This window comes from Dreissena polymorpha, chromosome 13, assembly GCF_020536995.1.
Source record: "Dreissena polymorpha isolate Duluth1 chromosome 13, UMN_Dpol_1.0, whole genome shotgun sequence".
In the NCBI taxonomy this organism is placed as follows: domain Eukaryota; kingdom Metazoa; phylum Mollusca; class Bivalvia; order Myida; family Dreissenidae; genus Dreissena; species Dreissena polymorpha.
This window is the reverse complement of record NC_068367.1, coordinates 3,903,953-3,917,230: the sequence shown is the minus strand read 5'-3', so window position 1 is coordinate 3,917,230 and position 13,278 is coordinate 3,903,953. Positions and strand designations below refer to the sequence as shown.

Below are 13,278 nucleotides of genomic sequence, written 5' to 3'. Positions count from 1 at the left end.
AATGGTATCGTATACAAATGGCTTTAAAAAAATCTTGTATAAAAATGGGTCACATTTTGGAAGTCTCTGCGGGACACCCCTACCCTAAAATTTGGGAAGTTACCAGCACAAACTAGTTTTCGTAAAGCGATTTCTTTAAAAAAATAATCTTCTTAAGCAATCATTTAACGGAATAGTAATGGTCCCCTATTCAAACCGTATGATAATACATCCGATAGTTGCTTATTAAAAACAAATACTCAATCGTGAAAACGTACAATCGAAACGAATTTATTATAATTGTATCGATAATCATTCTTCAGAAAAAGTCGGTGGCTGGTGCATTTAACCTCATAACGAAGAATAAAATCACCGTAATTACCAAAAGTCTTTGGACGCTTAAGCAAAGTCGGGTCCGAAAATGTTGATACATACAATTATGCCTTTAATATAGTAGCCGAAAATGTTGTAAACAAAGAGATTATATGAATAGGATCGTATTCGGATATTCGTGCTTTGTTTTAACTGAACCTGTCTGATTGTCAACATTTAACATGCTGTAGTAAGGACTTCATAGCTTTGATCTTAACATATCTAAGTTTTAATGTCGTTGATAATAATTGGAAGTTATTGAATCGTTGTCTGTTACTTCTTTAAATACGGCAGCATATTTTTCACGAACACGTTTTGAATAGGATACATTTCCTTTGATAGCTGATTTGTTAAGTGAAGTGGTATGTAGTTCCAAAACAAGAATTTTCAAAAGAAATTGATTATCATTACTGATTCTTATTATTAACTTGTTCAATTAGGTGGGTATTTTTTACTTCCTGCAATCATTTCATGTTCATCATCTTTAAGTTTTAGCATACAGCCATTGTCAAAAACCGGTATAAATGCGTTTTTACCCCAATAACGCAAATATTCACAGACGTCTTGCATTCTTCTGCCAGTTGTATGGCTGCCATTATGTTGTAATCAAAGTACTGACAGAACAGGTGTGACGATGCTTTTGAAGAAGATTGATCTTAAAGCATCAATTTCAGTTAATCTATATCAGCACAATTATATTGTGTATGTGGGTAAGAAAATATGGGTACGGAAAAAATTGGGTACGACAATTTTGGGAACGTAAATAATATTGTACGAAAAAATATGTGGGTACGAAACATGTGGGTACGAAAAATATTTGGGTACGAACAAATATTTGGCTACGAAAAAAAAAATTGGGGGGTACGGGGAAGTAGTACCCGTGGGGAACTTGACCCATTCAGCGAAACTGGGAGGCGGGTTAAATTATCTATCAAATCTAAAAATAACTACATTTGGGGTTTTCACAGCGTCACAGCGTTTGAAGTGCCACCTAGCAGTTTCGTGTCTGGTTCCTGTCCCGAAACTCTCGAGAAATTTGAAAGATGACGGGAATCAAGCTACCGTTACCTTTATCAATCATAATCAGCGAGGTGTTCCGATTGAGAAAATTTAGCTAACTCAATCGGACTGGCTCGGTCTTTTAAATCGGTCGCCATTGTGAAGATTTTTTTCATGGTATGATTACTTAGACGAGCTGCATCGCTGAAGCTGCATCGTCAAAAACACGTTCGTGGATTGTCATTGAATACAGAAGTGAAGGATTCTGAAACAATTCAACTGACCGAAAAATTAGGATCATTCGTTATAGCGAAAAATAAGGAAAATATTGAGGTGTCCTGAAACATAAAAGTCGAGAAATATTATGATTTTATCGAACGATTAGTGTGTCCGAAGCAAAGAGTGGCTGAAAACTTAGAGGAGTTACGGTATGCGATTGTCATTTTTGTATACAAGTCATCGTATTATGAGAATTGCTTTCTGATTGGCATACCTATTGTTGTTCTTTCGTAAGATCTATTGCTCTCTAAGATTTCGTGTATTTCTTGCTAAATTAGTAACTAATCGTGCACTGTAGTTTTCTTTGTCGTTTGTGTTTTTGTATTTGAAATTATAAAACGATTTATTTACGCCATTGTATTAATCCTTAACATGTTCTGTAAATATATGTAACTCGATTTACTCATAATACTTGTGATTGTGACTTATTGTTAAGAGTTGTTGTTATGTATGTAGATACGAAAAAATTGCGTTATGCCATGTATTTGTATGGTTTTGTTTAATGCGAACTTAGTTAAGCCATAATAATTTGCCGCAAGAGACCAGTTTTCGATGTGTAACATATTCTAATGTTTCAAAATAGTCGTAATTGTCTCCATCATATAGAATATAGAAAGTTCTGTTGCCACCCCAGTTACGTAATGTTGGCATAATGTACAGACATTTGAGACAATTATCACCTTTTACGAACGAAGTCAATACGTTGACCTTGACAAGTTCAGACTTGTATTACCCTAAAATGTTTATTTTTTTAGCTTTGCTTATAAAATCAATGATATATATTGAGCACATTTGTATTCTCTTAGTTTACAAAAATGTTACCGAAAATGCAGATATCAGCTTTGTGTTCCATTTTTCATGATATTTAGTTGTTTTACAAAGCATCAACACAGTACAATGGTTAAAACTTACCATATGAAACGTGTGCGTTCATATGTTACATGAAATTCAATAAAAGACCTATACAAATATTGAAATTGCAATATATTAAAGTTCTGGGTAAGATAATGGCCCTTCGTGTTATGCTACATGGATTGGTGCGATGTTTCGTTATTATATGGTAGGTAAAAGCATGCATGTCCTTGTAATAATATCTCTATAATTCTACGCCGTATTTGTACAACGGCATCAATCAGATATCATTTCAATATAAACTTCTTTTTGAGACAACACTTGTTGTGGTACAATTCTAAGAGTAAATTGCATTCAATTTCACGGGAATAACATTTAGGAAATGTTTAATTATCTTACATTTCAACGACATATAGAATCGATGCGCCGAAGAATATCGGCATACTGAGGACAAAAAAGGTCTGTTCCTTTTATAAATGTGTTTGGAGTGTCTCCAGGGGGCCATTTGATTATGTCGCTGCCTTTTATACGTGGTCTTTATTTTGAAGACACTTAGGTCATGGTTAGCACTTTACGTAACCGTATTTATGCATTTATAAATTTAAGCTCGGAGAAACAGTATTAAGTTGATACAATCATAGACACATATAATCATGAAAACAGTCATTTGTTTTTATTAAACAATATATTGGTATAATATTCAGGTAATATAGATGTAAAATGGTGACAGATTTTAAATTAGCCCTGGAATTAATCGGATTGAGAATTACGCTCACCGCTTTGCTATGTTTCTTCCTATTGTATTTTGCCATTTTAAAATTTGTTTCGTTAGCAGCTCGTTATCTTTACTATGATCAATTGTTCAGATTGCCCCGTGCAATCCTGTATCAGATAATGTTATACACCAGATAGAAATATTAGGAACACATGGGAAATGGGAATGGGTTTGCTTAATATGGAAATCAACTGGATTGATCTGAGCTGTGTCATTGGGACAACTCTGTTCGGTTTAATAATGATAAAATACTGAGACATTTTTGAAACACTTGACAAATAGGACATGTGACGCTCAGTTTTCTTAGAATGTCATTGATTTTTATTTTAGTTTGCTGTTATTCAAACATGTAGGAAACAAGAAAAAGTATTCATGGATGTTCCGTGTTACACATCAATTCCGGAAAGGCAGTATTGCCTTAGCGTGATCATTAACGTATGATAATAGGTACTCTCAAATATTGTATATGAATGCTGTATTTGTGTTATTACCGTCATTTGTATAAGTATTAAGATACAGTCTTAATCATACGAGTTTTATAAATGTTGGTATTAATTTATAAATTAGTCGGTTGTAAATGGAAATTTATGTTTATTTCATTTTCAATCCGTACCTGCAAACCAGATTCAAATACACTCTACTCACATTATTAAATACATGTACATCACAATGATTTGATTTTAATTTGCGGTCACCGCCTTATGGCGTAACGAATTAAAGGCATTTGGGACAAACACCTGTTGAAAGTGATGCCTCATTACAATACGCATGTCAATGTTTCAGCTACACTCACACATTTTAACTGAAATGCTTAGCGCGCAAATAGTTTTATGTATAATCTTGCCAGCATAGCTCTAATAAAGCCTGTGCGGATGCTAGTCCACTAATGAGCATAGGAAACATTTCGTGAATTGCGGAGAGCGAAACTCCTAACCAGATTGTCAAGGCTGGTCTTGATCTAGGCTGGCCGCATATTTGATAAGACAAATGTTCGCATGACGCGGGTCAAATGTCAATTATAAGTTATGCTAGCTGTTTACGTTAAATACAAACTTTTGCATGCGAATTGTTTTAATTCGCGATTCTGCATTGTGCATTGTATTGTTCATTTCCTTTATTTTTTGAATACGAATAGAACTAAATTGGAATAAAATAGTACAAAACACATGAATGTACGATATCAATTAAAACACTCACTTTACCTTACATCATGAAATATCCTTCCAGATTTGGTTAGATTTTATTTTTTGGTTTAAGTATTATATTATGAAAAGTAGTATCATTTTCTATTATATTTAAACAATAGCGTATAAGTTAAGGTTTAGAATATAAAAAATACCTTTATATAAACAAGAGCTGTCACCATAGGATGACATATGCCCCCTATAAACGCTTTGATAAAAGTTATAAGCATTTTTCGAAACCTAAAAACTAAATCCTTGAAATGCACAAAGTGACCCCGTGACCTAGTTTTTGACCCGGCATGACCCATATTTGAACTTGACCTAGCTATTGTCTAGATACAACTTCTGACCTAGTTTAGTAAAAATCGGATGAAAACTAGTTGAACTATAGAGCGGACACGAAAAGTGTGACAGACTGACAACCATACTGACAGACTGACGGGCAGTGCGAAATTTATATACCCTCTTTTCTTCGAAATGGGGGCATAAACAGTACAAGTAGCAACGGTAAAATTATTGTAACACGTAGCTAGGCTATCATCGTGGTTGGTTATGAAGGCAGGGATTTAATCCAGCTTTGCTGGTGCCAGTCAAATCTTTATGCGGAGGTTGTAATAACAGGTCTTAAAATCTCTACAAGATATCAGTTGGTTGATATTGTTTGTAAGTATGTTAAGATTTGCGCATATCTAAAGCCATTTTATACGATCTATTGCAAACTAATGGGTTTCTTCTAACATAGGCATATGTCTGTTTTGGCAATGTTGGTTAACTAGGTATTTGTATGTGTGTAAGAAAACGATAGAAACGACGGGTTTTCTTCTTTTGAAATTCATTAACGTTAATATGTTTTTCGTTGTCATGTGTGTGAAATATTCACATTAAAAATGAAAATAGCCGAATACAATACGATTTAATATTGTTAGATTTAAGAGAAAATGTTTTATATATTTTGTAATTCAAAGTGAGAATTTCACGAACACTTTACCGCCGTTTTTCATTCGTCACCTCGCCACAAAATGAGACATTGCTTTGACCTTGCCGAATTAAAACTTTTTTCTCTAAAAGCTTTTTAATGAGAACGGGATACTGTTGTTTTTTCGATGAAGTTTTTTGCCGGGTGTGCACTTAAAACGGTTAATGATGACGGATGCTAACGTAAAGAAAACTATAGTTTTTTAATAAGGTTAACTAATTAAAGAAATAACACTTTTCTGTCTGAACATTCCAATTAACCATATCTGGCGATTTTAAAAGAAGGACACAATACATATGCGATGTATTTGGCTAAAGTGCTGCGTCTTTTAGAAGTATTACAAACAATGGGAATGTTGTAACATGCAGCGATAACGTCTTTATTTCGTGCGTTACATCATATTTCATTATTATATAATAAGTGCTGCTTTTTGTTTTTTGTTTTAGTTCGGTCTTATTGACTTAAGAACAGCTGTTTTAAACATTTAGTGGGGGGCATCCATCTATCACAGCGCTTGGTAATACACTTAATGATAGTGTATCATCCTTTCACATCATATATTAGTCTTGAAAAATAATAAAATATCATGCATGGAAATTCTGATTACGATTTGCGTCATTAATTCAAATGCAAGTTTGAAACAGAAATGATAACATATTACCGTTTAGACGGAGTATTCGTATTAAATTACTCTGAAAAAGGCCAAGTTTGTATGTTTTCGTGACTATGAATGCGACAATTTAAATAAATTAGGTCTAATTGTGATTTATTATCCGTTTATTGTATTAAATGACGCATTATACAATACCTCACGTGTACAACGACGATATATTGTTTTAAAATGCAGCTTAATACATTTAGGTATAATACAATGTACAATGTTTAATTATCATGTCGGAAAAAAGAAAATTTGAAGAAAAGTAGCTCCGATTTTACGCTGGCAATGCTAGTTAAAACTACGGGAAAGAGCATTTGGACAAGTATGCATGCCAAAAAAATGACATTTTTAGAGATATAGTAATACCACTGGCAAGTCAATGAACGAAAATAAAGTCAATGACATTTTAATGAATTCGTATTGTTTTACTGTAATTTTGAATCATTTTTTCTAAAGATTCGACGCTGATATCCGTACATATTTATCAGTTGACACCTTAAATGTGAGTGCACGTGAAAACTCGCGCAAATACAGTTTTGAATATCTCACTAAGAATTTGCCGATTAATAATAGCATTTCATTAAATACTTTCCAAGCCGACCTGTATCTCCCCCTTTAACGGTGTCATTTACTTATGAATATGAAAGTGTCCACTCAGCATGCACCAGACTCTTTTCCCGTCTAGTCTCTTTGCAAATAATCTTTGCAAGTACTGCGTAGCGAACTACAAATGTATTTTACATGTGATTCTTGATTCCGAATGTGTATTTTGTTCTATTTTGTTCAAACCGAATGTTTTATATTTATAAGATATATCTTCACAAACTTGCCGTTTTACTTGTGATAATGTCATCTTTATAATAAGCTTTTTATATGCAGTCAACCAATGGAATACGTGTCTGTCAAACAAACAATCGCTTGATGCAAATCACTGGATTGTCTCTGACATACATGGTACCACAAACTTTCTTCTTTGCAGTTTAGATAAAATGCGCTATATTGAGTATTTGTGAATCTGTTTTACAATTCAAAAATGCCTTATTGCTCTGACTGTTACCGACGTTTCTAAATATTGTTCAGTAATTTGCCAAATGCGTGTCAAATGCAGTTTTCATAATATCCGTTAGCATCAGAGACTGCAATTAAATTAAATCCAGGATTCATACTTTTGTGTAGGCATTGAATATAATTATTGCCATTTATAAACAAATACAGCGTAAGTCATCAAACGACTATGCATGGCTGACATTATTTGGATATATTTAATTTGAATTTATTAAACGTGTCAGTAAAACGTGAACACAAAATATGGTAGTGTTTTGAGACAGGAAATAAAATATTAATTGTATTACATGCCGTATAACTATTATTCGTTCTTGGCTAACATTCATAGCAAATAATGATTTAATATAAGTTGGCTTATTTCGACTTTTTGTACTATAATTATATTTGTCGAGTTTACCTTATACACTTGAGACTTGTATTGAGTTATTTGTAACGTATTGATGGCGTTTTTTTCCTGTATGACTCTTTATCACAAAAGGTTTGATTGAAGAGGAGGTATATTGCAATGTGACCTGGGATACGATTCTCTGTTGGCCTGCGACAGAGGCAGGCGTTACTATACGCCTTCCTTGCCTACCATTGCCAAGGCTGGGTCCGGAAAGTAAGGTTTTCAAAGCAAAAGTTATTTATATGCGTTTCTCCTCTCAACATCTATGGTGATGTGCGTTTCATAGAAAACAATAATTAAACTTCTAGTATATATATGCCAGTGCATGAATGGTAACTAGCTAAACGAGATGTATACATTTGAGCTGTGCTTTGTTAAAAAGGGGTTTAATGCATGTGCGTAAAGTGTTGTCCCGATTAGCATATGCAGTCCGCACAGGCTAATAAGGGACAACACTTTCCGCTTGTATGGTATATTCTGTTTAAAGAAAGTCTTTCTTCTCAGCAAATACCCAGATGAGGCGGAGCGTGGCGTCCCTGATAATGTTAATGTGGGACGACACTTTACGGACATGGATTAAACCCCTTTTTCACTCACAGAGCATGGCCCATTAGTATTGATGTAACATTTGTTCTGTCATAACACAACGATCAGTTAACCTCCGCACACGTAGTTCGCATATCAATGTCAAATTACTTGAATCCAAGATATGAGAAGTGTGGCGGTCCTAATAAGACTACACACAGGTCGGGATAGATAACTAACTCTACAATGTTTTTATTTGTTATCCTGCGCTTTTACAATAGAGCTAACCGATTCTTCGGAAGAAATGATATTGAAACACCAACATTTTACATAAACCATTTTAAAATGTATCCAAAAAACACGAATGTCAAGGCCAATATCGAATGACTATGATTTGTGGATAAAAAACCATTGTTATCATGTCGTAATAGACGTTAGTTCATGCCGTCGTTATTGATGAAAAACCATTTCAAATATTGCTTTTGATTTTAGAGTTCGGATACAGGACCTGTGGTCCGAACGGCAGATGGGAGGGGCGATTTCCGGGAGACACAAGCATGCCTATTGGGTTCAGCAACTACACGACATGTTATACTCCAGAGTCTATGGACATATATAACAAGTTTTTCCTCAACAAACCCCCCGCTCAGGCCCAGGTACTCGTTGTCTATTGACATAATATTTACTGAGTTCTTTCACAGAAGTCACTGTATCAACTGTTTTCTTGACATTTTAACAAGCGCTACAGCTGCCCAATTCGATTCGTCTTAAAACATGTGTGTAAACGTGTTTCGAAAGCCTATTGTACACAATACAATTAAAGGAATTAAATAATATTGTACAAATCCAAACATTACCAGTGCGCATATAAACTTCTGCAATTATGCCCACCGCAAATAGAGACAGATTGAACAGTCGTAATTGTCTACGCAGAACTTCGCAATCGGTGACAAATATCCCCATTAATGCAGTTCCGTTTTTGTCGGACACGCACAGGCATGTATTTGAGTCGTGTTCTGAGAAAACTGGGCATAATTCATGTGCGTAAAGTGTCATCCCAGATTAGCCTATGCAGTCCGGACAGGCTAATATGGGATTCAAGGAAGTCCCTCCTTACCGGAAATCATGTTTAGGCGGGAAGTGTTGTCCCTAATTAGCCTATGCGGACTGCACAGGCTAATCTAGGACGACATTTTACGCACATGCATTAAGCCCAGTTTTTTTCAGAACAAGGCTCATGTTATTATCCAGTACATACGAGTAACGTGCAAGGTTCACACTTGGGAACATTGCCCTGCACAAAGAACATGCTCACTCATTGATTTCCCTACGTGTGTTGTATTTGCATATGATGCGCTGGCAATCGTTTTCTTGCACGTTCTAAACATTTAACAAATAAAAACGCGATATATGTGACGTTCAACACTTTTGACATTATATTGACACTGTGTTTGCAGTGTCAAACATTGATTATCGTTATGTTCCTGCGCTATTAATGATGTGCTCACTAAGAAAGATTGTTTTTCGCGTTGAGCACACTCACTAAAACATTTTCTTTACTTGTGTGGCCTTTCAGATGTAACCTTATTTATACGTGTTTGCACGGAATGCAAGCTTTGGAAAATTGCACTACCTATAATAAATAAACTATTACTTACTCTGGAACAGTGACCTTCTTCACACATTGTCTTTTACGAAATACAAACTTTGAACATCGTATTACCGAAAATATACGCAAAGTTAGACCATTTGACCATTCCGCTACAAGTTGGTGTAATCCAAGTGACGATTTTCCTTGATACGTTTTGTGGAGCTAACCAAATCTAACCCGATACTAATGAACTCTTACAACATAAATTACAAGTTTGAGTTGCGCCCTATATTTGTACTCGAGTTTGTTGGTTCATTGTTACTCAAATATGCATAACAGGAAGTTTATTGGATATTCTTTGATCTATTTAATCCGATTTCAGTACACAAATGTATGTATTTAGTATAAGAGCAACGTTCTTGGAACGCTGGGCGAAATTCATGTGCGTAACCCTATACTGGGTTCGAGTTTTGAAGACAATTTTTCTGAACGGAAAATTCCACAAAAAAATGAACTAGTCGTGATAAGTCTTTGCGGACTGCACTGGCTTACATTTGATGGCACGTTATGCGCTTGCATTAAGCACAGGTAACGAGACTCATTTATGCATAAATGTAATTTTCAGGTTAACGTTTGCGAGCTATTCTCACCTTAGTACCTGTATCCTCTACCTGTGTTGTACTTACAGATGATCAAAGACTCAATTAGCGCCGTGCGGACGATGAAAGTTGTCGGTCTGTGGGTGTCTTTTGTCTCATGCCTTCTGGAACTCTTTTTTTTCTTTTATTTTAGGTGAGTGAACGTTATTATTATTTTCCACCCAATAATTATTGTTACAGAATGCAACATCAATACATTTTTTAGAATGCTACATATTAACATTTGAAATGAAGCTAAATGGAATGCTGCGGCTTACATCAGATGTCAAGTACGTTAAATACTTGTGTACTTAAAGTCTTTCATTCCAAAGAACATGCGAAATTATCATCCTCTACCACTTTAAGACTTGTTGATTTTTGCATTTGAAGTCAAATCTTAAATAAAACAGATATTGCGTTGTACTTATGCAAAGTGATAACGCTCATATGACCGCGATAAGAATACCATGAAGTTGGAGTGGGGCTTTTTTAACAAAAGGCCCTTTCTTATTTTTATGGCCTTACACAAATTGCAATGACGATTGTGAAGTGGACATTTGTAAATATTCATATCTACTGTTTACAGAAGTTTACGTTGTCATCGCACACGTATCCATCGCAACCTGTTTGTCTCGATCATCGTGCAAGTGTTCATACGTCTGTTAGCCTACGTGGACCAGTACATCGCCCGGGCCCAGAGTGGAGAGATAGCAGGGTCGCCTAGCGGATCTAGCGGCGCCATCTATGATACTGTAAGTAGATTTCCAGAACCCATGGTGTACATATATAAGGGTCCCCTATCGGATTAAGCGGTGTTTCTCATGATACTGTCATTACATCGCCCGGACAAAGAATGGGAAAATACCGGTGTCACATAGCGGCTGAATTGGCCCCAAATATTATATCGCCCAATCATCTTAAGTAACCAGGGAGGATAGAAAGGGATGCGCCTAGCAGCTGTGGTAGCAATACCGGCACTAGCGGCTACAGTGGGTCCAACTATGATACTGTCAATACATCGTCCGGACCCAGGTTTGGGAGATAAAGGGTGGGATTTGCTAGCCGTTTGAATTTTGCCGTCTATGATTTCGTTAGTCAACCTCCTTATCCAAGTTTTAAAGAAAGAAGTGGGGAGAATCTCCCTTTGACTCAATTAAAGCCACGAATTATTACGTAAAAACTTCGTCCGGTCCAAAGTTTGGGAGATATGGAGGGGGTGGGGAATCTCCAAGAGGCTCTAGTTGTGCCAAGTCTACTATGACGTTAGAACTTTGGTACTTCTATATTTATGTGAATGTATATCTATGTTTGACAAAGACTCAATAACTCTTCTAAACGATACATTAAATACTGCGTTACTGTAAATGCATGCATGAAATTGAATGGCTAATGGCAACGCATGTATGTATATTGTAAGAAATTTAATATACAACACATAAACGTAAAAAGCACAAACACTCTTGTGCGAAAATAATGTAAATAGTACGTTTCTTCTGATATTGACATTGATTTGATTAATTGTCCGTTTCTTATCCAAAGTTTAGACGCATTGAACACATCTGAGACATAACCACAATCGCGGACAAAATACATTTCTGAGATATAAATTATTTAGTCAAACAACAATAATAACGATCACTTTTATTCTTCCCGTATGTAAGTACAATTACAGATTTGTTTTACGGAAGAGAGAAACTGAACACACACAGCTTCATGCTATTCAAGTAAATCAAGAATGCTTCATTACGAGTTATAATCTCTAATGCACGTTTGCTTGACGTGTATTTGGATACTCTAACAGTTGAATCAATAAATCTAAACTGACAATATAAACTACAAGCTTTACGAGAGAAATAGCTGTTCGTGTGTGAGGAAGATTCTACAATAACCATATACAGAGCAACTGTCTATAGAAATATTTTCAATCGATATATTTAACATTATAAGAAACAGTAAGCGACGTCAGTGCACTCAGTTACTGCTTTTGTGTATATGCTTACGAAAATGTTACAAGTAGTCATGTTCCTGTCTATAAAAAAATAAGTGTAAAACACTTAAATCGCCGTATACGGTTCTTTTAAGTACGTATTGATGAGAGCACAATATTGTGTTGTGCCAGTATATCATAGTGCAAGAATTGTTTTTTAAACACAAATTAAAGATGTTTCTTTCCAGTAAGTGTAATGTTAAACGTGTAAATGTTTAGCTTTTCCAGCCAGACATATGACAAACACGAACATTCTTGATGTTTCATGCCAGTGCTATATAAAGTATACTTTCATATTAACGTTTTCAGCCATTGTAATGTAAAACAAAAAGATAAAACATTTACGGTTCCAGCCAGTGTAATGTCAAACAAACAGTTCATATCTTTACGTGTCGAGGAAATGCTTTGTCAAGCAAATAGTGCACAGCTTTACGTTTTCAGCCATTGTAATGTCAAACAAATAATTCATAATTGTGCATGTCCAGCCACTGTGATGTCAAACACATCGTTCATATTTGTACGTGTCCGGCCAAAGTTATGTCACAGACCTGCTTCTTTACCCCTTTCAAACACGTAAGTCTGAACGTTGAAGACATATTTATTTTGCACACGTATTTTGTTTCGTTCACAGCCAGTGCTATGTGATATCAGTATGCGTTGTTGGAGTACACCAAGACGGTACAGTTCATGTGGATGCTTATAGAGGGCATGTACCTGCACAACCAGATAGCAGTCTCCGTGTTCTCGAAGAAAGCCAATTACGTCGTGTTTTACTCTATGGGATGGGGTGAGTGTGAAATATTGTAATGATATGGTTACAATAAAAGTTATGTTGTTGATGGTCCATAACAAAACGTTTATTTAAATGCTTTAAAAGTGCAAAGGTCGATCATCGATTCGTTTATATGCATGATTACACAGTTAAAGATGGGAAGATGGAAGATGGGCACTCGAGGTTAAATGCATGTGCGAGAAGTGTTGTCCCAGATTAGCATGTACATTCTGCACAG

At 35.4% G+C, this 13,278-nt stretch overlaps 1 protein-coding gene across 1 annotated transcript in view; it reads left to right on the top strand.

Annotated features, from left to right (window-relative positions):
- LOC127855887 (PDF receptor-like) overlaps positions 1-13,278 on the top strand; it is a 45,129-nt gene that overhangs the window by 26,763 nt on the left and 5,088 nt on the right. The window contains exons 2-6 of the mRNA XM_052391780.1: positions 7,618-7,740; positions 8,545-8,708; positions 10,332-10,435; positions 10,868-11,033; positions 12,920-13,055. Coding sequence (XP_052247740.1) covers positions 7,618-7,740; positions 8,545-8,708; positions 10,332-10,435; positions 10,868-11,033; positions 12,920-13,055 — 693 coding nt within the window. The remainder of the gene's footprint in view (positions 1-7,617; positions 7,741-8,544; positions 8,709-10,331; positions 10,436-10,867; positions 11,034-12,919; positions 13,056-13,278) is intronic.